At 36.7% G+C, this 26,009-nt stretch overlaps 1 protein-coding gene across 1 annotated transcript; it reads left to right on the forward strand.

Annotated features, from left to right (window-relative positions):
* The first annotated feature begins 5,224 nt into the window (after positions 1–5,224).
* Positions 5,225–5,587, forward strand: LOC149558081 (agglutinin-2-like). The gene has a single exon (XM_089830615.1). The coding sequence runs from the start codon at positions 5,225–5,227 to the stop codon at positions 5,585–5,587; it is 363 nt and encodes a 120-aa protein (XP_089686741.1).
* Positions 5,588–26,009: the final 20,422 nt, after the last annotated feature.

Here is a 26,009-nt window from a genome sequence, read left to right on the forward strand (position 1 = left end):
GCGTCTCTAGAAACTGGTTACCACCTGGGGTACAGAACTGATGGTGGGTGGCTCGGTCTCTTCAATCCCAAAAACAACGGTAATTCTACTAATCAGCTTGTAGCTGTTGAGTTTGACACCTATAAAACTTCCTGGGATGATTATAGCAATCACATTGGAATTGATGTAAACAATATAACATCTGAATTCTCTGTTCCTCTAGATCAAGAATTAGCTAACAATGAGATATGGGATGCTAGGATAGAATACTGTGGCCAAGCAAATATGTTGACCGTGTCTGCTGGATCAGAGGGCAAAATTGCAGGCAACTTCTCTTTCAAGATAAATTTGACAAGATATCTTCCTCCAGATGTTGTATAAACCCTAAAGTTGGCCTTAAGCCACCAATAATCGCCCTGATGAAATGACTGAATGTCACCTCCAATCTGCAATAATTCAGATGATATTTCACACCTTCAAAATTGCGTACCAATTGAGAGTTATTGTTCTCAATGGCCAACTGTGACAATTGCAGAAACCCTAGGTTCCACAATGCACCCATGATTGAATCACAATCTGAAAAATCAAAGAGAGATAATCAACTGCTTGATTCGAATGGAGCCCCGGGGTGCCTATTTATTCTTTTTCCTCCATCCTCTCCAGAGACTTCTAGAACCTTTTTGATCTTATCCCTCAAGTGACTTTATTAAATTTTTTCCAAGTCACTTTATTAAATACAAGGTTATCTTTTAATATTATTTATTTATTTAAAATAATTAATTAGTCATCCTTGGACAACCAGATTAATTAAATTAATTAAATCGAACTGTCACCAAAAATTGGGGACATGACAGTTCGCCCTTCCTGAAATTGCTTGTCCCCAAGCAATGGCTGAACCATAAACCAATCAGTATGCCTGGATCCCAAATGTAAATTTGTGTATTATCCCAATCCGCATCATACTCCCATGGAGAAATCATCAATACCAGTAGCTGAGAAACTGTACTCAACATCCAAACAACTGACAACTCTGATGAAATTATCTGAAAACCCACTGTAAATGTCGGTAGAAGAAAGCATTCTGCGGAACTCAAGCCAACTGAAACATCAACTCTATCAAAACTCAAACCCCTGTCAAAAAGACACCTGCACCCAACTGCACTGTAAATATGACAACAACCATAGGTACTTCAATTACTGCCATCAAATCCAATCTTTGAAAAACTGCTCCGGGCGTGTCGATGTTGCAGGCCGAGTAACTTGCTACTACCAGTTTTATTTTCAAAAGATGGTGCCAATCTATCCCCTAATGGATGGTAAGAAACTGGAGCCAATCTACATCTGCGTGAAATAAAATCTTCTATCTCTGTGTCAAAAGAGAAATGATGAGCGTACCCTACCATATAATGTTGGTAAGAACCTCCAAATTCTGCTGCTAGCTCATCATCACTGAACTGGTAATCAACATATGGCTCCAATCTCTGACTCCGAGTGACTGTAGGTCGGATAGGTCCCTGTGCATTCTGCTCAACAAACCCCTCCTCGAGACCCCTGTGAGGTAGCATAGTAGAAAGGACCCCTATAATCTTCTCAACCAATCTGCAAATAACACTAGTATCATGGATGAGAACACCTTCTGTCACTTTATGCGAGTCCAAATGAACACTTGCACTATCCAGCAAATACTCCATGAACGGTTCAGTGCAGTAAAAATTATATGAGGAAACATTAACATACTCTCCTTTACACCACAACTGGTCCTCCTGTAAGGGTGGCGTACTCAACTGTACCACACTATCAACTAACTGAGAAGAATCAATCTGGAAACTAGACTCTACCGGTATCCCGAACTCATTAGAACCAGCTACTACCAAATCCTGAGTATGTGTGTCAGCCTCAACAATATGCTCCTTAGTAGTAACTGCGGAAGTGTACTTACCATCATCCACCTCAGTAGTCAAATGAACTAGGTTTGGGGCTGGTTTTGACTGCAAATCCTCCAACTCCACGGTCACCTCTTTCAACTGAAACTGCGACTTCTGTAGATCTCGCCGTGTGTCCTCTAAAGCCTCAGTAGTCGCTATGAGCTCCTGGGAAAGCTCACTCACCTCCTCTTGACGATCCAAGAGTGCCTCATATGCTGTACTTCCCCACTCAACCAGGTGGTCACGGTCGGCTACCAATCGTAAATAATCTTGCTTCAAAATCCGAAGAGCTTCACGCAAGGCATGAATCTTTGCCAAAGAAAAGTAACCACCGCTGGACTCATCTGTCATAGAAGAACCCCAACCAGTAACAGCCAACAACTGACGAGCAGTATCAAAATGCTCACAAGCGATAGCAATGTCTCGCTCACTAACTTTCAACTGGCTAACCACATGATGGCTCTGGCTGAACTGTCTCCAACAATCTTCTTCTGGAGCTCTTAAAGGAGTATCCTTAATATTAACATCCATATCTCGTGAATCATCTCCAAGGTCCATATCAATATCCATATTGTCAAAAATTGTAGTACTGCTGTCAAGCTCTTCTGTACCCAAAGAAACTGTCCAAGAAGCTGTGTCTTCAAAACTGTCCATTTCATCCTCTTGGATGTCATCAAGGCCAAAATGATCCTGGGACTCATCCGTACACACTGGCAAATATGAAAAATCTTCAACACCTTTCAGCAAGAAGGGTCGTCTACATATATGAACCAAGCCCAATACCGGTGTATAAAAACTAATACCAACATCGGATGTTCTGCTGGCACAAGGAAAGACAACACCGTATACTCTACTAATCAAATCCATGATAGCACTCAGACAATCATTGCTACCATTAAGTGTTAAAGATCTCCAGTTAACTGAATCCCAAATGCTGCTGAAACGTTCTCGAGTCCATATCCATAAACAAGAAACAGCTGGTAACTGAAGCAAACTCCTTACCTGAGTAATGTGACCAATACCAACTAACTTCACATACCTGTCTGCCATTGTCCTTGTATCCTGGATGTGAATGCAAGATGAACTCGTAACATTATCAGCTACCATATATGATCCGTCTGCTGCAGGGAGCTGAATGTCAGGCATGTAAGATGAAACTAAGCCCATCTCCATGCCATGCTTATTCTCATGTCTCTCCCAGTCCTGTAATGCCAAAGTTGCTCGAGTGTCCTCTAGCTCGCAAGAAAGCTTGACAACTTCCTCCTCCTTCCTCCTCAAGGCATCTGAATAATCTTTGGTAAGGCTTAGAAGATGGTCACGATCTGATAGAAGATGTAAATAACTCAACTTCGTTGTTCCCATTCCTTCACCAATTGCATGTAAGTCAAAGCAAGAAGAATTTGCCTGAAATCCCTTATATCTTCCTCGTAACTGAATCATCTGGATGTGTTCTTCTAACATCTCCCGCATCCTGTCATGATGAGATAAAGAAGCCACAATACTATCTTTGCTTACCTTCAGCTGGCTGGACAAATCATGTGAAGTACTGCCATTCTCATCCTCATGTGACGAAGCATCTAACTGAGCCTGGTACTCTCTGTCAGCAAAATCATAAATGCTCGATGTCTGCTCATTTTCACCATCATCTGAACTCACTTCACTGTAATCATTGCTTGTCGGAACCAAACTACCCTGAGTACATGAGACATCACCTTTGGGAAACCTGTATACAACTGTCTCAACTTGAGTGTCAAGTTGACAATTATTATCTATCAGCGTAATATTCTTCACCACTTCTTCCTAAGGCTGAACTGAAACCTCTGACTGGTTGCACACTTGTTTCTCGAACTCCTCATTAAGGTTCCTAGTAACATCTCTCATTGTATCAGTCAATGCTTTGTGAGAAGATTTGTCAAAACGAAGTCCAGTTGATTTATTCACCTTAGCTGGGACGGACAGCCTGTCAAGCATACGGTGGTGTTTAACCAACAGTTCAGACATGTTATGTTTGATTTTTCTGAGCTCATCCTGAATACCTGAATAGTCCTCCTTTCCATAATTCTGACTCTGAATACTGCGTCTATTGCTTGTTTGAGATTGTGTCCTTGGAGACTTTGTGCTGTACCTGTCCATCTTGGTTGAAGTAGAGTGCTGATCACTCATGTAAGTCGGTTTCCCCCCCCCACAAGATGGTAAGAAAACCGCTCTGATACCACTGAAATGACCCTAGCTATAAAGGTCACTAAATCCCAATATTGTACTATGGCAATTCGTCAAATAGTTGGCAAACAGGCTCTGATACCACTAAAATATCCTGACAGGTTATTGCTTTTTCCAGCACCAAAAAAACTCTTAATACTTCGGCTCTGATATCACTAAAATAACCCTTACTATATGGGTTACAAAAAAAAACATTACTATATCGGGATGCTTATGAATTATTCATCAAGAATCCTTCAGAGTGCATTGTCTCCAATGAAATGTACAAAATGATATAGATAGCAATATTCATTAATAACTCAATAGCTGAACAGCAAAATAAACAATAAGAACCTGGTGATTATGTCAACCATGAGATTTGAAAATTGCAAGTATTGCTCCAGCGATCACAGATCATTCCCTGCAACACTCGCGATGGGCAGAATAGTGTGCCTACTGCTTGCAAACACATTTAGCAGCCAGAAATTGTGTATGTATGGCCTATCACAGGCCTCCTATATTGGAACGCGGGCCCTTGTCATTGCACACAGCCATCCACGAATGAATGCAGACTTCTCCACAAGTAAAACCCACCTTGAAAATGTTCAAACGCTACCATAGAATGAATCGGCAGACTCTTAAATGCATACAAATTCTCCCAATTCAGATTTTAGTGCAATGAGATTGGATCCTTGGCAACACCTAATAAATTCTTCAATCAACTCCAAATTTCCCACAATTCACATTACTTTAGAGTTACCAAAAGTAGTGTTCAATGGCTTTGGGTATCGCAACAGTAATTGCCATCTATATGTTATCACAGTGTCTTACATTACACATCTCCATTATAGAAGCAGAAAATGTGTCATCTATCAGCTTCAAACTAGATGGCCGAAACCATGTTGAGCTAGACGGTGATGCTGTTGTTACGAAAAAAAAGAAATTCAACTTACGGACAGTATTAACGGTATGGGCGGCAGAAGTGCAGGCAGAGTAGCTTACGAGAGTACAATTCCTCTTGGCAATTCCAAATTCACTACTCATTTTCAATTCCAAATCAACTGGACTCGTGAAATGAATTGATCGGGCCGTGATTATGGGGGCGATGGACATGCTTTTTCATGGCGTCTCCAGAAACTGGTTACCACCTGGGGTACAGAACTGATGGTGGGTGGCTCGGTCTCTTCAATCCCAAAAACAATGGTAATTCTACTAATCAGCTTGTAGCTGTTGAGTTTGACACCTATAAAACTTCCTGGGATGATTATAGCAATCACATTGGAATTGATGTAAACAATATAACATCTAAATTCTCTGTTCCTCTAGATCAAGAATTAGCTAACAATGAGATATGGGACGCTAGGATAGAATACTGTGGCCAAGCAAATATGTTGACCGTGTCTGCTGGATCAGAGGGCAAAATTGCAGGCAACTTCTCTTTCAAGATAAATTTGACAAGATATCTTCCTCCAGATGTTGTATAAACCCTAAAGTTGGCCTTAAGCCACCAATAATCGCCCTGATGAAATGACTGAATGTCACCTCCAATCTGCAATAATTCAGATGATATTTCACACCTTCAAAATTGCGTACCAATTGAGAGATATCGTTCTCAATGGCCAACTGTGACAATTGCAGAAACCCTAGGTTCCACAATGTACCCGTGATTGAATCACAATCTGAAAAATCAAAGAGAGATAATCAACTGCTTGATTCGAATGGAGCCCCGGGGTGCCTATTTATTCTTTTTCCTCCATCCTCTCCAGAGACTTCTAGAACCTTTTTGATCTTATCCCTCAAGTGACTTTATTAAAAATTTTCCAAGTCACTTTATTAAATACAAGGTTATCTTTTAATATTATTTATTTAATTAAAATAATTAATTAGTCATCCTTGGACAACCAGATTAATTAAATTAATTAAATCGAACTGTCACCAAAAATTGGGGACATGACATTGTGTTTTACAATTTTGAATCATGTAATGACTGATTAATGAAATGAATTTGTTCTCTTTAGCTTCTATCCTGTGTTGGTAGATTAGAGAAGCCAACCAAGGAGGCCCACTTGGAAGGTAGATTAGATTAGGATAGAATAGATTTATTTTACTAGCACTAGCAGTATTTTAACTAAGACGTAGCTAGTTAATTCCTTCCTATAGCATCACACTTCATAAACGTTCCTGCAGCATCTGCTAGAACATACTAGTGGATGAGTCAAGATGGAATCTCTGTTATCTTGCCATTATGTTTTCAACATTCATAGATTCAGTAGTTTCCTTTCCATAGTAGTAGTGTAGTTTCCTTCCTTTGCATTTTTACTTTCCTACAGCACAAGCATAATGACTCATCAAGGTACCTAGTGCACATACTGTGCCAACCATTTCAAGTATACATCCTTGGGTTGACAATCTAAATGCACCTCATGGTAGGGAAAAATTAGTCCTTAGCTTGAATAGATTATTCCTAAGCCAGGCCTAGTGCATGACTATGGAACAGTTATTATGAGGCAGTTCATTTTTGGCACCATTGCCAGGGATGGTGTCAAGCTAGGAGCATTTTTGAGTCATAGTTTTTAGATTAAGTTATTTTTACCAGTGTGAAAATTTTAGTTCATGCATCGAAGAGGAGGACGACAAGATGAATATGGCAGATTTCTTTCACAAGGATCTGTTAATTTGAATGAAGAAGTTGAGTTGCCCTTTGAAGACACAAGTCCTGTTTTCCCCACAGTATCATCATCAAGAGTTGAATCCCTAGATATATCTGGTCTCCAACCTTTCATTGAAATAGTGACCAGTCTTCTTGATAACACTACTTTAAATCCACTAGTTACTAATCATCTAGTGCCTAACATTACTTTTCAGCAGCAACCTCATAATCCAATCCCACCAGTGACGGCACAACCCACTTTTCCATTTCCACTTCCAAGTCTCATAACCAATGCCAATCTCAAGAATATACCTCCCACTTCTCTTCCAAAGTTCTATGGCCTTGCAACTGAAGACCTTGATACCTTCTTGTTTGAGTTCGACATCCTTTGTCATAGTTTTGACTACAACACTGATGCCCATAAGCTTAAATTATTTTCAGCCACATTGAAAGAATCAACTTTACGATGGTTCATGGGCTTAGGAGCCAATGCAGCTACGAATTGGGATGAAATGCAAGCCTTGTTTTTGAAAAAATATAAAGAATATTGCAAAGCATTGGGCACAAGAGGAGATGATATCTTTAGGATATCACAGAAGGAGGAAGAGACATTAGAAGACTATGTTTCTCAATTTTTATATACACTACAAAAGAATCCTCAGCACACATTGTCTGAAGATTCCCAAAAACTAGTCTTTCTAAGAGGAGTGAATGAAGACTATTTGGAAGCATTAGACCTGATGGCCGATGGAGATGTATATCAAGCTCAATGGGATGACCTCAAAAAGATATGTCAAAACTACTCAAGGTCAACTATGAAGAAAGGTTGAGGACCCTGTTCTACGGTTACAAAATGAATTAGTCAAGGCATTTCAAAACTTGAAATATCCAATTTGTTATCAAATTTCATACAAGACATCATTAATGATGTCGCTACACAGTTGGATACAATGACTACAAAGAAGAAGCAAGTAGAGGCTGAGTTACAACTAGCTGAGTACTGTCCTCATTGCTGGAAGCAAAAGAAGGATTGCCACTGTAAATTGGTTGCAAGCATGGAGAACTAGCATCTTCCAACTAAATATGTAAAGATAGATGGGGATGATGAGCAAGTATTCTTTGTTGCTCAACGCTGACCATGGGCTCAACATCAAGGTATGCCTCAAGAACCCTTGCAAAATTCAAATTCATATGGTAATCAATGGAAAAACTGCAATACCCAAGGTCCTCCACAAAACCAACCCAATTGGAATAATGTTGGGCAAAATAACCCACAACAGTCTCGATGGTCTCAAAATTTCCAACAACCTTGGTCTAACCAGCAGAATAACCAATGGCCCCAGAACCAGCAGAACCAATGGCAACCACCCCAAGGGAATTGGCAATCTCCAAACCAATGGAAGGGATCTCAACAATGGCCTAACCAAAATACTAGTGCTCCACAATTACCCCCTCCAGCTTAGCAACCTACTTTAATGCCACCACCTACAAATAGTGGACCTCAAAAGCAAACATAGCTACCTGCATAGCCTCAGCCAAATCCAAATAGCCAACCACAGCAGCCCATGTATAGTGCTGATACCCAGCAATACCCTACTTATGCCCTAGATGTTGCAGATATACATTTGAGATCTGGAACGACCTTACCAGCACCAAAGCCACCTCTTATAACTGAAGTATCAGACTCTCCTATAGCATCAGAAACTTTGGTTGATGAACCTGTTGACCCAACTAATGTTACCATACCAATACCAGTTCAACCAATAGTAGAGCCTCCTTTTCCAGACCAGCTAATACAAAAGAAACCTGAACAAAGCAAGGAAAAACCCTTTGACATTGTTAATCAGTTGAAGAATATGCATGTCCAAATACCTTTGTTTCAAGCTATTAAAGACATTCCTGCTTATGGAAAAGCTATAAGGGAAGCTTGTCTAAAGAAACTTGGAAGGAAGAAGAAAGATCCTACCACAGTTCATGTTGTTGGACACTTAGCTGATATCATGTTAGGAAGAATGATTTCACCAAAATATTCTGACCCAGGGAGTCCAGTAGTAAGTGTCAGCATAAATGGTCAATTTGTTAAAAATGCCTTAATAGATTTGGGAGCTGCTATAAATGTGATGACCAAAGAAACCATGAAGAAGTTACAAATAAAAGGATTAAGGCCCACACCAACTATTCTGTAGCTTGTAGATAGTTCTACTGTCATTCTTAATGGAATGATAGAAAATATTGTTGTGACCTTAGATTCCCTAGAATATCCTGCGGACTTCATGATTTTGTCCCCTAAAGTAAACCTATCTAGCTATCTTGTCATTCTAGGTAGACCATGGTTGGCCACAGTTGATGCAAACATAAATTGCAGATCAGGGAATATGACCATATCAAATGGCCAAGCAACCAAGCAATTTGATCTATATCCTCCTGTACAACCATTACCAGATTTGAGTACATCTTTTTGGCCAGATTTAGGAGATGAAGAAGAAGAGATAAATTCCATAGTACAACTTATGATGTTACATAGGCAATCTTTTCTAAAGTTACAAGAAGAAGAGTTAGTAATCCAGAGCATCCTTACCAACACTTGTGTGGTAGGAAAAGGTGTTTCTGAAAACTATGTATTAGAATTGATTACATATGAGGAGTGTGATACAAGAACTGTACTTTACTTAAGGAACCTAAAAATATTTGTTCACTACTTCCCTGTGAATTAGCAAGAAGCCTAATCTCTAAAATTTCTATGGTAGAATCCACTATTCTTGTTGAACTGAGTACAAGCCATAAACTGCATGTTAACCCCAAATTGACATCTGTACAGATGGAACAATTAAAAGAATTGCTTCAGAAGCATGAGAAGACTTTTGCTTGGGATTATGGTGATATGAAAGGATTAAGCCCTGCACTGTGTACCCATAGGATATACATTAATGAAGGTTTTCTACCACTTTGTCAACCTCAAAGGAGGATAAATCCAAGCCTCAGAGAAATAGTCAAAACAGAATTGCAGAAACTGCTTGATGCTGGTTGTATTTATCCTATATCTGATAGTAAATGGGTATCACCGCTGGTTATAGTACCTAAGAAAGGAGGAAAATGGAGAATTTGTGTAGATTATAGGGAGTTGAATAAGGCTACTAAAAAGGATTATTTTCCTTTACCCTTCATAGATCAAGTTTTGGATACACTAGCTGGAAAGAAGTACTTCTCCTTTTTAGATGGATACAGTGGCTATAATCAAATCAGTATTGCTCCTGAAGACCAAGAGAAAACTACATTTACCTATCCATGGGGTACTTTTGCATACTCTGTTTTACCATTTGGTCTTTGTAACGCTCCTGCAACGTTTCAATAGGCTGTAATTAGTATTTTTGCTGATATATCAATGATTGTATAGAAATCTATATGGATGACTTTACAACATTTGGAGTTACTTTTGAAGAAGCAATGATAAATATTGAAAAAGTTTTGGTAAGATGTCAAGAACATAATTTGGCACTAAATAGTGAAAAGTGTTTCATGCTCATTCAAGAGGGTGTGGTACTCGGTCATTTCATATCTACTGCAGGTATACAAGTAGACCCTGTTGAAATTGAGGTAATTCAAACATTACCCATACCCACTAAATTAAAAGATATCAGATCTTTTCTGGGACATGCTGGATATTACAGGCATTTTATAAAAGACTTTAGTAAAATAGCCAGTCCCTTGTACAAGTTGCTCACCAAGGAAGCTGAATTCAATTGGACACCTGAGTGTGATAAAGCTTTCCTGCAGCTTAAGCAACTTTTGACCACAACCCCAATTTTACAAGGCCCTGATTGGAACCTACCTTTTCACATATATATAAATGCTTCTGATTATGCCATAGGTGCAGTTTTAGCATAGAAACACTCAAATCTTGAAAATGCCATTTATTATATCAGTAAGAGTCTTCATGGGCTAGAACTGAATTACACAGTGACTAAAAAAGAATTGTTAGCAGTAGTCTATGCTCTAAATAAATTTTGGTATTACATCATAGGTTATCCTATCTATGTTCATACTGATCATGCAGCAATCAAATATCTTATAAGCAAACCTGCTATAACTGGTAGGTTAGCAAGATGGTTACTATTGGTACAAGAATTTGACATAACAATAGCGGATAAGCTTGAAAAAGCATATGTCGTAGCTGATTATTTGTCAAGAATCAATCATCATGATACTGATACTACTCTGGTAGATGATGCATTTCCAGATGAACATTTGTTTCATATTGCTGTTAAAGTTCCATGGTATGCAGATATTGCTAACTGCATTGTAGCTAATAAGATACCAGCGCATTTTTCTTATAAGGAGAGAAAGCTACTCATACAGAAAAGCTTCCATTTCTCATGGATAGACAATTTTCTGTTCTATACTAGACCTGATCAAGTTATGCGCAGATGTGTAAGAGAAGACGAGACATATGATATTTTGCATGCATATCATAATGAGCCTTGCAGAGGACATTTTGCAGCCAAAAGAACAGCTTTCAAAATCTTAGCCACTGGTTACTATTGGCCTACCCTTCATAAAGATGCAATCAATTATACAAGGAAGTGTGACCACTGCCAAAGAATGGGTCACCCAACCAAAATAGATGAAATTCCTCTAAATCCTCAAGTGGTGTTGACACCATTTGACAAATGGGGAATGGACTTCATTGGTCCTATTGATCCTCCATCCCATGGGAAGTCTTATATTCTGGTTTGTACTGACTACCTAACCAAATGGGTTGAGGTTAAGGCTATGAAGCATGCCCATGATGAAAAAGTTGCCGAATTCCTGTATGAAGAGATTTTTACATGCCATGGAGTTCCTAAAGAATTGGTTACTGATCAAGGCACATAGTTTACTTCCAACTTGATTTCAGAGTTGATGAAACAGTATAACATCAGGCATCAGAGATCCAGTCCTTATCATCCACAAGCTAATGGACAAGCAGAAGTTACCAACCGTGAGTTGAAAAATATTCTAACTAAAATAGTCCATTTGCATCATCAGGATTGAACCAGCCAGTTACAAGAGGCTGTTTGGGCTTATAGAACTACTTGGAAAACCACTACCAGATTCACACCACTTGAGCTTTTGTATGGGAAAGTGGCAATGCTTCCAATTGAATTTGAACACAAGACTTTAAGAACAGCTTTGACCTTAGATATTGATCTTTCTGTAGCACAAACAGAATGCCTCTTGCATCTTAATTCTTTGGATGAAATTCGGAAGACTGCTTTAGAACACACTGAACTGGTGCAAAAATAGAGAAAACAATGGCATGATTCTCATATCCTCAACAAATAGTTCAAAGCTGGTGACTGGGCATTATTGTATGATTCTTGCTTTAAGGATATGTGAGGGAAGCTACAGACGTGATGTTTAGGACCATATCAAATCATCCATGTCTTTGACAATGGAACAGATCAACTAACCACAATTGATGATGTGCCTTTCAAAATGCTGATCAATGGTCATCGACTTAAGCTTTACAAAAAACCTCAAATAAAAGCCGAATTCATGTAACAGTTCGAACAACCAGATCCAACAACAACTCAAGTATCTCTTCCTGCAACAGAAGGTGAAAACCTTTCGCTTGCTCCTCTTCAACATTAATTCTAATTTGCATGTCCATAATAATAATTTTATGTTTGCATAAAGTCCATTTTATTTTCATGATATTTCTTTCCATTCATATCTTAATCTTTCATCCACCCACCCCACTCCATTTCTTAATCTTCCATCCACTCACTTTCTACATAATTAGGTTTTTGTGTTTCAATCAAATTTGCACATGCTGATGGATGCTGCCATTTACATTATTTTCGCCACCTTTTTCTTGGAGCATGTGACAATCCACTTGGCAGGTATAAATGTTTTCAAACTATTATTCATTTATAAGTTTACAGATTTTGTTAATTATATATAATACTGCACAGTCTCTATAATTACAGCGTATTCCAGTCCCTCACCCATACTAGTCTGACAAGTGAGGAAACTTGCCATAAAATTAGTAGAGGGTAGGGGAGTGTCGTACTATCCAATGACATGCCTGATTAACTGTGATGATTTTCTAAAATCTTGGCACTACCCTTTATTAATGAGAACTTTGTGCCATAAGTATGCCATGTCAAGTGTTGTACTCCCACTTTCTGAATGAATTTTTTTCCTTGTTCGTGCCAAATTTTTTGTGCTAAGCCATGATGTAACCTATTTTAAAAATTTTAGCATTTGAACCATGTTTTCGAACGATTTCCATCCAGATTCATGATTTATTTTTACCTAAAGTTTAAATTTTGGCACATAACAATTGGTTATGGCAATTAATGTTCCCAAAAAGAAGCGGTGAAGTGTCTAAGAAATAACACAGAGTCTTGAAGTTTGCATTTATAAAGGGAGAGAGAAATGGAGTAGCAGAAGAAGTATCAAGAAATGGGAGGAGATTTATAGAGAAAAGAGCCAGTTGAGCACATTTTGTTGCTCTCTAACATAGAAGTAGTAAGAAGATTTAATGCATGTGGGTGGTTAGGTTATTGTTTGAATTTAATAGCATATGATGAAGAAGAAGCTATAGAATTCACTAGGACATTTGATGAAGTTGAAGCTTCTGTATGGGGTTTGACAGTAATTGCAACAGAAGAATGAATTGCAGAAGTAACAGGGTTACCTTCTATTGGAGAGCATTATTCAAGCTCACATGATGCTAGGTCAACAAAAACTTAGTCCTACAATTAAGCAACAAAAGAAAACAAAGAAGGTTCCTGCAGCAGTGATACCAAAATAGAAAAGTAGGGAAAAGACAATAGTACAAGAAGAGACTCCTTTGCGGAGAAGCCCTAGAATGAGAGGGCAGAATTTTAAAGATCCTATATTGTCTAAAGCACCTGCTCCAGAGTCTCCTATGCAAATAATTTTTGACCATTCTCCCTTTCACACTGAGATGACAAAAGCTTCTGGTAATCCTCCTGCAACATGTGAGTAAGAAATTAACGAAACCTTAATGAATTTACCAGGTGTTTCAAGCCATGAGAATGAAGTAGTTCCTGAATGTCATGATTCGAATACTGCCTTAGTCCCATATAAGTCAAGATGGATCAATAGTTTAGTAGAACATCTATGGCGGGAACAGAAAAAGAAAAAGGATTATGAAGAGGATAACAGTGCCGTCACCTTGCAAAAACTCCTTTTCCAATTATATGGACAGCATTTATTTGTTGAAGCACTATGGAAAGAGGAGAAGAAAAGAATGAGCAAGATCATAACATCACAAAATGAGGAGATTGAAGAATTGAAAGAATAGCTAGAAAGACAAAAATAGGACATGGAACATGCACTTAAATTAGCTAATCAAGCTCTTGCTTGCAGACCATCTCCTCGAGTATATGCTTTTTTTTTGGAAGAACAATATCTTTTGTTTCAGTTGATGTTAACCCTCATAAATGTAAATGTAGATTTCAAAATCGCACAAGAGTTTTATGGGCTGTATCAAACCTTACCACCATGGCAACAAAATTTATTGTGTGAGTTGTATATTCATAATTTTTCATTCCTACAGAAATTGAGTGGAATCCTTTTCTCTATATAGGAGATGTGCATTTGAAATCTTTAATGTCATGGATGTCTAATGAGGCAAATTATGATAGACAACTAGTTAATTAAAGAGATGAGGAGAGAAAAAAACCTTTACCCTTGAGGGTAGAAAGTAAACAACCAGAAGAAATGCTTCGAGACTAGTTTACATTAACCTATGGGAAGATTAATCCAAAAGTTAGAAAGAAGGTATTTTTTGCTAGAGCCAAAGTGTATGCCAAATATGAAAACTTGCCCTACTTTGCATTCCAGAGAGCTATGACCAGAGTAAGAAGTAGATGGGCATGATTACTTGATTCTCTCAAGAAATCAGAGCTGCACTGTCCTATTAATTTGGAAGCAGCACTATATAGAGTTCCAAAATATTTAAAACTAGGAAAGCAACTAAGGCTAGAGCTATGGTGTCCTTTGACCATGCAACCTCCAATGCTTTTATGGCCCTTGTATGATATTGATGTTGACAAACTTGATAAGTTGCATGAAGACCACAAGTGAGAAGTATGAGAAAGGACCAAAGGATTCTATTACACCTTCAAGAGCAGTAGAAAGGGAAAGGCAGAAGTTGGGGAGCTCAGATCTTTGCCAAAGAAGTGTAATACTTGAGGACAAGCATTAGTTTAGCAGGGGGCAGATGATGAGTCTAAAAAATACCTTTATTTTGTTATGTTTAAGATACTTTGTGATACTCCATTTATCCTTGTTTTAACACTTATAAGCCTATGTTTGATAAACCTTTGATGATTTATGGGGTAGAAAAACTATGTCATCTTTTGCTTAAATTATATCTAATATGCAGTATTTCATATAAATATCCAAATGTGCGTTCCTATGCTTAAATTTAGTTTGATGGATGTTTATTTGCAAATATGTCTTAAATCATAACTAACATGATGATAAGGATTAAAGGATGAGCAGAACAATCCATAAGTTGGTTGCCGACATCATTCAAGGAGAAACGAGCATCAAGGAACAACCACGAAAAGGAAGTTATAACCACTCCAGGAAACATGGCAGCGAATAAGGAGGAGCTTTTACGAGCCATTACCTTCTCTACATTTACATTGTAACAAGCAGATGTTGAGACTTCATTGCTCCCTCCTCAATTCTGTTATCCTTCCTTTCCACTTTCAGTTGTTCTCCTATATTCTCTCCTGCAGACTTAAATTAGGATAGTTACGTTTCTGTTATGTAATAAAGAGTAGATTCTCTATTTATGTCAGGATCGATTCCTATGTGTGAAGTTTTGGTTTTTGATAAGTTTTATCGAGTAAGAGAGAACACTGATTCACAATTTGTTGTAGTTGTGTTTTACAATTCTGAATCATGTAATGACTGATTAATGAAATGAATTAGTTCTCTTTAGCTTCTATCCTACATTGGTAGATTAGAGAAGCCAACCAGGGGGGGCCACTTAGAAGGTGGATTAGATTAGGAAAGAATAGATTTATTTTACTAGCATTAGCAGTATTTTAAGTAAGTCGTAGCTAGTTAATTCCTTCCTGTAGCATCACACTTCATAAACGTTCCTGCAGCATCTGCGAGAATAGACTAGTGGATGAGTCAAGATGGAATCTCTATTATCTTGTCATTGTGTTTTCAACATTCATAGATTCATTAGTTTCCTTTCGACAGTAGTAGTTTAGTTTTCTTCCTTTGTATTTTTACTTTCTTGCAGCACAAGCATAATGACTCATCAAGGTACCTAGTGCACATACTGTGCCGACCATTTCAAGTATACGTCCTTGGGTTGACAATCTAAATGCACCTCATGGTAGGGGAAAAGTAGTCCTTATCTTGAATAGATTATTCCTAAGCTAGGCCTAGCGCATGACTATGGAACACTTATTGTGAGGCGATTCAGGATTTCAATTCTGAATTTTCAAAAATCAAATAAATTTCCTTCCTGTCCCTTATCAAGGAATCCATATAATTTTTTGCAACACATTCCTAAGATTGTGGAGGGAACAAAATCTAACCAGGTGACAAACAAGCATAACAAAGAGACAAAATCAAACATTCATATTCATACAAGGTTTTTACAATAGGATTCACAATGAATCAAAACTAGGGAAAGGTGGATTTTTCCAATAGGAGATATTAGACACAACACCAAAATAGATGCCCAATTGGGGCTATAAATTGAGAACTTTTGTTCTTTCATTTTTACATGCCAAAACTCATACGAGGTTTGTGCTGATATGTAGGGGCCCATAACACCCTACCGTCTCTCCCTCTTCTCATCCTGAGAAGAGACTCTACAGTGTTGGAGTCTAACTAAAAAGACCTTTCCCAAAATTGGCCACTATTGCCCTATCCAAGGGTGAGTATTGCCAAAACACCCATACAAGAAAACTTTAAAATTCAAACAAGAACATGAAAGAAAAGCTTTCAAGAAAACATAGTTTCAATCCTTCGCAAGATACCCAACATATATACAAGCATACAAATAACAACACAATAGCATAAGCATGAAACAAGCATGTACAATCTGAACAAGGGAGATGAAGAACTCCTACCTTTACAAAGAGGTTATGGTAAATAATCAAATTGAGAAGAGCTTTTACTTCCTTGCCTTCAATCTTCCAAGACTCCTCTCTAAAAGTAGAGATTGGGTAACAAACAAAACTACTCCAAAAATGGCCTCTAAATAAGATCCAAACTCAACCACCAAAAAGGGCAATAACTTCCACCACTCACCTAAAAATCTAGAAGTTTCTAACTCAACCATACCTAAGGTTAACCACTAAGTGGAGTTGAGGTTATGCAACTCATGGTAACCACTTTCAATTTTCGCACAAAGGCAAAAATAGACTTTTTGAGTGACCTCAAAAGTCAATAAAAGGGGCTTAGGGGGTGGAAAATACCCCCAACCCATACCCATACCCCTTGGGTATAAAGATTTCATATTTTTAGGCCTTTAGGATTAATTAGAGACCTAACAACAGATAGGTAGGACTTACTAACAACCTTCTAAAATGTAGATTACTCACTAATCTTGATTAGGGTAATTAACCTCAATTACCCATAGATTAGCAAAAAGGCCACTAACCTAATCCAACTTATCTCTTTGGGTTACATGGTTAGCACTAACTATCATGTTGGAATTCATATACAATTCATAAGTGTCAAGCGACACTATAAAAACACTATTATGAAACATTAAAATTTACTAATTATAGAATGATACATTCATATATCTCACAATACAAATAAAATACAACCAACAAGGTTTCCACAAATAGCACATAGGGATCAATTCCATTTTTCCATCGAGTTTTTCGACTAAAATATCTTGCACTCTCATTGCACACATCAGTAGTCCCATAAAATCACATGCACATATGTATATACATATCAGGGAATCACATAAATTAAAACATACATCTATAAATCAATTAGGGTTTCTCTCATCCTACTCATATTTTTAATAATTAAAATCTCTTAATCAAAGTGTTAATCCTGCATTTACTTATTTCATCAACATACATGTTCATAAAGCATTAAATGATGAACTCAAATATCTAAAAGTAACATCACACAACATGAAATAATATAATATGTTCAAGTATCCGATAATGTCTCGACATCTTGAGTCATGAGTATCAAAATAATAATGTATCAACTATGCTACAAAGGGTCGAGGCGAGGCCTCACATCTTCCAACATAGAACTTCAATAGTCATGTCATTATCTTCTACATTATCATTTGCTAGTAGTAGTGACTACAGGAAAACTAGGTCTTAATACCTTAATGATAACCAACGTTTAGACTAATTTATCTCCAAGTCAATATACTAAGGAATCCTAACTATAGCAAGAGTTAAATTTTGTGGAGAATGGGGTTCTCTTATTTTTATAGCATGTGGAATTCTAACCTATCACTACCTTGAGGCAATGATTGTTGTCTCAACATTTAGAGATAAGTGTTGTTCCTAGTCTGTAAAGGTCTATTCTCTAACTGTACTCACCTTACCAAGTCTTGTAAGATTTCCCAAAATAGAAATCTAATCCAGATATGTTCATCTAGAATGTTGAACTTCTAGTCTCATGAACAAGGGTGCTATCATTTCATTCTCCCTGTAGGGTGCAACCTATTTTTCTTTTCTTATTTTGTTCTATATCCTTTATATTACTTCTCTTAATTGGACATCCTCTACATACAAACCTAGGTTCCACTCGATGTCATTAGGGATGGCAAGGTAATGAAGATACAACTCACAGAGTAAATTTTTCAAAGCCATGAGAACAAATTGAAATGCATCATAAAAATCATGTGGGGTAGAGTTAGATGGATTAAGACCTTTCACAATTCTAGTCAATTTATAATTTGCAATTTTTTCTTTAAGAAAAAAAGCACATACTGGTGATGACAACCTATATTCCATTAACTCAAGAATCAATCCTTTGATCTTCTCAATTCTTCTCTTGACAACTTCATTCTAATCTTAACTTTGTTTCAACTATTAACTTTTCTCATTAATAATATTCTTTAATTTTTCTTTCTCCAATTTCCTTTGTGCTCTCTCCCATAATAGCTATTGAAATCGATAAATTCCTGCAAACAAAGGTGGAGATAGATTGCGTGGTGGCAATGGCTTGTGATTAAAGAGATCTATCCATTTAGGTGCCAAATGAGGAGCTTTTTTGACACTTTGTGGTGTGGAGCACTCTCCTTTTCTTATTACAATAATTTTCTCCACATTTTCTTTCCTACTAGATTTAGTGGCTATTGCAGCTAATGTGTCTAACCCTTCTTGATTCAATTTTTCTAGTACTTCATTAACAATTTTAGGTCCAAATTCTAGGTAATTCTTTGAAGGGAGTTCTACAAATTTTTTTCTAATATCTTGCATATCAATGTTTTTGTCAAAGTCCTCAGATATTTCACACTCACTATACTCCTTATCACCATCGATAAGCACATAATCAACACTACAATCAGCTTTCGGTTGTAGATTTTGGGTTTTCCTTTTATTTTCCCTAGCTTGAGTTTTCTTTAATTTTTCCTCCAGAAAGACTCCTTTTCAAATTTAGAAAGCTTAGGAGTAACTATGGGAATAGAGGCTTCAAGAACCCTACTCTCGAAGAGTCTTGCATTTCACCTTGTGGGTGGTGTTGACAAGCATGGAGGATTCTTTCATTTCCTCTTACTTATAGGTATTTCCACAATAGGCGCTTCAAGAGGTTTTTCTAGATTTTTCTCCTCTTGAGAGTGTAGTGGTTCATTAAGGATACTCTCATCATCTGGTTGTCATTCCAAGCCTTCTTCTTTAGGTTCAAAATTTTTACCTTTGTTTTTCTCAGTAGGTGACCTATTCTTAGTAGATGATGGGGCCTCAAGAGCACTAGCAACTTCTACATTTTTGCTTCTCCTTTTATTAACAATGGAGGGTTTAGATTTGTAAATTCTCTTCTTAGCTGGTCTACAACTAGAGGGAGAGGCTTCAAGAGCATTTTTAACTCTGGGAACAACTTTACAAAAACCAATGGATGTTCTTTCCCTTCATCCAACACCCTACCCTCTAGGGTCATCCAACCTAGGCTCTACCCCTTTTAACTACAGGAGCTCCTCTCATGTTCCAATTGATTTCTTATTCAATTCCCTTTCTATAATTAATTTTATTAAGAAATGATGAGAAATAGAATGATCTTTTCCTAACTGCACTAGAAATTTTTTCTTCTTAACAATATTAAATAGGAAATTTGGAACATTTACCTATTTGTAATGATGTCATAGGTGAGAGAACACTTTGAAATGAAGGGCATGTAGGTATTTAGAAAGTCCCTCACATGTGAAGTACCAGATGATAAACATGACTAGTTGAATAAAATTCATTGGCAAGAATAACCTATAAGTACCTTATTTCTAATCAATGTCCAATGGAGGGTCTTGGTGTATACTGAATTGTTCCCTAGCTCTTTTTAGGTCAAACTCTTTCTCCCAAATTTTTCCTTCCTAGGGCAACCCAATGACCTCGGCTACCACTTACTCTAAGAACTCAATTTTAAGACCTTTCACCACTATAATACCATCCTTTAAGGTGCTCATGAATTCAAGAGCTACTTCTTCATCAAATCCTTTCAAACTAAGACAATAATCGAACCATCCCCTTCTTCTAAACACTTTACAACTGACTGTATCACCCTAAAAAACATGATGATCAATGAGCTCATTCCTCTGTATACCTCAACCCATGGTTAACTCCAAATAAATTGTGAAGAAACCATAATGTTTGAGAGCTTGGTGAATCAAGGTTTACAACATTATGGCACTAGACCTAGTTATTTCAGAAAAACAACATGTACTTGGAGAGTTTAATGCAAAATATCTTATAATATCCTTCTTGCATCAAATTTCATAATTTTTTCTCATGTATAGGTCCATCACTTGAACACATTGCAAATCATCATTGAAGTTTAAGTAACTACTTTTAATGTCCTTAATTTCATAATGACGCAATCGCAAAAGGACAAGTCACCAACATGTGATATTAAGAATGTAATTATTTTCAGTCATCTCAATGGACTTTTGAATTTTCATGCAATTTGAAATTGATGTTAAAAGGAAACATTTAATACTTTCATCTCCCCAACTAAATATAGGCATGGGTCCCACTAAGCCAAGATATGCAAGAGTGGATAACTATAAACAATACCAAATCCTAAAAAAACACAAATAAAATAAAATGCATGAAAACTTATGGGTTAGGTACCTAAAAACTATTTTAGGAAAGATGTTCTAGAAAAGATCATCAAAATTGATAGAGTGATGAGATGGAACGGTAAGATGGAAGAGAGAGAATTTGAAGCAGAATGGATGTGAAGAAAGTACTTTAAAAAGGAAAGTGTTTATTATGAATTTCTTGAATGGAGTCAAGAAGTATCAGGAGTCAAGGTAGGAGATCTGGACTCTTTGGCTATAGGAATGAAAATATCCTTATTGCATTGGAATTTCTATAGGAATTCTTCACAGCTAACTAGTTTATTGTAAAGCTTGAGATGATACCCATTGACAAGTAGTTTAAACCAAACAAGATCAATGGTAGATAGTTGAACTGCACCATTTGGAAATATGACAACAATCTCATATAGTCCTAACCAGATTGTTTAGAACTTTCTTGGGTTATGCTAGTACTTTGAGTCATAAAGGAGTACCCAGTCTCCTACAAAAAACTTTTTCTATTTGATAAACTTGTCATGCCACTAGTTTCTTTGGTGTTGAATGAGCTCAATATTGTTCAATGCATATTTCCTCCATTCATCAAGGTCATTTAAAATTAGGATTTGGTCCTATTGGGAAATAATAAGTTCTATCCTGAGCTCCAAGGTAGTCTTCAATTTTTTATATTAAAATTCTATAGGTATTACTATTGATTTACCATAAACAAGCTCAAAGGGAGTAAACCAATTGTGGACTTCTAGGTGGTTCTATAAGCCTAGAGAGCTTCAATAAAGCATTTGGCCCGATCCTTCTTATAGAGTGCTATAGCCTTACTGAGAATGGACTCTAGCTCCCTATTATTAACTTCTACTTTACCATTAGCGTAAGGATGATAAGGTGATGATTTACCATGCTTGATAGTATACTCCTTCATAAGAGAAGTTATCAAATTTGATGTAAACTAAGTTCCCTAATTATATGTCAATTGCCTAGGAATAGAAAACCATGTAAAGATGGATTCATACAAAAAAAATTCCATGTTGATATCCATTGGGTGTTTCATGGGTTTGGCCTTTGCCCATTTGGTTGCATAGTTAGTGCACACCAAAATATCGGATTTACCTTGTTAAATAAACTTTCAATGTGTTGGACTCACTGCCAGCCTTCGCCTTTGGGATTAATGAAATATCTTAACCATGTCATGTGTTCTATAAGTATAGAGGTTTTATTATGCATTAAAATGTTAATCTTTTGGTGCAACAACAACTCTAGCTTGTAACAAGTGGTATCATAGCTTGGTCATAGGTTTAAATCGCCTCAAGTAATGCTAAGGGGGGATTTTTGGACTAACCACTAGCCTTCCCCTTTAGGATTCATGATATGGCTTAACCACCTCCTATGTTCTATAAGTCTAGTGGTTGTATTGGGCATTAATAGGTCAATCTTTTGGTGTAACAACAACTCAATCTTATGACACAATGGGTCATACAAAGTCAATCCCCCATTTGTCAAAGGGTGTGACAACTACTTGAGCCTGTAGGGGCATTTCATCTGATTTAGTGGGTCTTCCCATTCATTGAAATTTTTCACATTTCTTTGTATTTCTAGTTACATCCTTGTGAAAGCTTGGCCAATAATACCTAGTTGTCAAGATTTTCTAGGTTATTTTTTGGCTGCAAAGTGACCTCCACAGGGCTCATCATGACATGCCTTTAAGACATCATATGTTTCATCCTCTCTTAGACATATATGCATGACTTGATTAAGTCTAATATAGAACATAAATCTAGTAATCCATGAATAATTAAATCTCTTCTCTACTAGTAACTTTCTTTCTTGGATAGAGAAATAAACTGGTATTTTACTTGTGGTGAGGTAGTTAGCAATATCTACATACCATGGGTTTTGCGTGGGCAACATAAAAAGGAGCTCATTTGAAAAACTATCATCAATGGCTGGAAGATCATTAGGGATATGTAAGCGAGAGAGAAATTCAGCTACCACATTGGTCTTACCAGGTTTATCAACTATAGTGATGTTGAGTTCTTGCATGAGCAATAACCATCGAGCCAATCTTTCTAAAATTGCAAGTTTGTTCACCAAATCTTTTATAGTAGAATGGTCAATGTGAACAAATATTTCATATCTAGTAATGTAGTGCCTGAACCTCTTGAGGGCATAGATGACTGCAAGTAATTCCTTTTTAGTGACTTTGTAATTAAATTTTGTACCTTGCAAATTCCTATTGATGAAATAAATGGCATGTTTGACAGAGTCTACTTTCTATCCTAACACATCACCAATATCATAATCTAAGGCATTTGTATGAATGTGAAAGGGCAGACCCCAATTGGGTACTCTCAAAATAGGTGTTGTGGTAAGAACTTCCTTAAGATGTAGGAGGATGTTGTTTAATCAGAGTCCCAAGAAAATTTAGAATCTTTTTAGTAGGTTGTAAGGAGGTGTTGCAAGTTGACTAAAGTTTTCAATAAATCTGCTATAATATCTAGCATGTCCAAAAAAATGTGTACATCCTTTTGCTTTTCAGGTGTAGGCAACATACTAATCGCTTCAATCTTTGTTGGATCTAAGATGAAATGAAATGGCCTAGCACCACCCCTTTCTCCATCATCATAAAACATTTCTCAATATTAAGTGAGAGGTTGTAGTCTTGACATCTTTTGAGTACCATTTCTAAATTTACTTTTGATTCTTCAAAAGTAGCACTATAAACAATAATATCATCCATACAGATCTCCATACAGTTAGCAAAAATATCTAAAATGATATTGATGATAGTTCATTGAAATGTGGTTGAAGCATTGCACAAGCCAAAAGGCAAGAATGAGTAGGAAAACATTCCCCATGGGCAGCTAAATGTTTTTTACTTGATCTTCTAGGGATATTTAAATTTGATTGTAACCATTGAAACCATCAAGAAGAAAAAAAAACTTTTTACCAGCTAGGTTGTCAAGGACTTGGTCTGAGATGGCAATATAAAATGGTACTTTTTAGTGGCTGAATTGAGCTCCCTATAATCTAAAAAAGCTCAGAATTTTCCTCCCTTCTTAGGTACTATGACTAGGGGTGAGACCCATTGGCTATCAAAGGTGGGGTATATAAAACCAACACTTAATAAGCTTTACAATTCATTCTTAACTATATCTTTTAAGACAAGGTTAACTCTCCTTCAAGGTTGTTGAAAAGGTTTGAAGTCCAGGCTAATGTAAATCTTGTGAGTGTAGAGCATAGGATCTAATCCTTTCATGTCCATGTAGTCCCAAGAAGATGTGCTTCGATTCTCCTTCAATAACTGCAACATAGCTTTCTATTGATAGGGTGATAAGGCATTGTTTACAATTACTGTCTTGCCTAGACCAATTTCCATCTTAATACCCTTATTTGCCATGAATAATTGGGCAATAGGAGAAGAATCCATCTCATGAGATAATAATGAATGAAGAAACTATGAAGCTTTTGAATGATGTGGTGAATTTAAGGATGGAAAAATGGTTTATAAGATACATTTAGCTTGAGGACACATTGGAGATTCTATTCCATATTCATTTAGAATAATGGATGAAATTATTTCATATACTTCTCAAGTAGCTATAAATGATTCTCTACCTATCATCATGAATTGATGGATCAAATTGACTTCTAGATCATCATCACCGAAGTCTAGCCAGATTAATTGGTCATCTAGTAACAATGGTTGAATAGGGGAGTATAAAGTCATGTTTATTGTATGCGTTGGTGTAAATAAGTATTTACTATTTACACTTTACTTAATTTTACTTAGGTTAATACATGTTTTAATATTTATTTATTAGTCATTTATGAGTATGCATACTCTTGTAAGTTGTCATGTTGACAACATATGGGTTACCACTCTAATTGTGCACATGGTGTCTACAACATAGGAGTAAGCACTTTATTTGAGCACATGGTGTCTACAACAATCACACATGAGGCACCTCATCATGCTTATCATCTTATTATGGAGGACCTATGCTTAGTTGTCATGCTTATGATCTCCTATTTCTTTCTAGACACATTCTAGATGCATCTTAGATGCCTTTATATACAAGCACTCCTAGTGTATATGTACATGCTTTTACATGCTTGAGATATTTATTCTCATATTAATCATACTCTTTTGGTCTACTATTTTGCTTGTGATTGAGTTCCTTGATCTTGGGTGATTTTTACCTAGGGAAAATTCTTACATGGTATCAAAGCTATACCAAATTCTTACATTGTATCAGAACTCTTGGGGAGATTCTCTTCACATAGCCATTCTAGACTATTCTTGCTTTAGCACCTTGACACAGATCTAGAGAATTCATAGATATTGGTAGCATCTAGAGCCAAAGATGAACTCGCCATTTTGTCTAGAACATCGATTTGGTGAAAATCGACTATAAATTCGCCTATGTTGGGAAATAGTAAAAATTGAGGCAACAATTTTTTGTAAATTGGAAACCCAAAGACTTGATTTGTAGAATTGGTATGATCATTCCAAATCTATACATTTAATTTTTATATCTGCATTTTTTTCCATTTGCATCTCTACAATTTTTTTTGGATCTGCATTATTTTCTAAATTGTTTTGGCCATCAAGCCAGTTGGAGAGATTTTCGTAGGTGAAGATTGAAACTTCATGGTGCAAATCAGATATTTGCATCACATTTAGAAGGTCAAAAACATTCATTTGATTTTTGGAGGCATGATGACAATGATTCAGGAAAAATAATTACAAAAGTGATTTTGAAACAATAATATCTTCCTCATACAGACTCCTTTTTACGAGCATTTTTTTTTGTTTTGGGCTAGAATTTCATGATCTATACATTGGTGTAGGTGGTTTGAGATCTCTATTCTTGAATATTTATACAAATTGCATATTCAAATTTTTGTCACTTCAAATGCTTATTACAAGCTCATCTAGACACATAATCAAGTTCTATTTTTTTTTAAAGTGCATTTT

This window comes from Cupressus sempervirens, chromosome 5 (assembly GCF_028749045.1).
Source record: "Cupressus sempervirens isolate cs-2001-9-10 chromosome 5, ASM2874904v1, whole genome shotgun sequence".
NCBI classification, from domain to species: domain Eukaryota; kingdom Viridiplantae; phylum Streptophyta; class Pinopsida; order Cupressales; family Cupressaceae; genus Cupressus; species Cupressus sempervirens.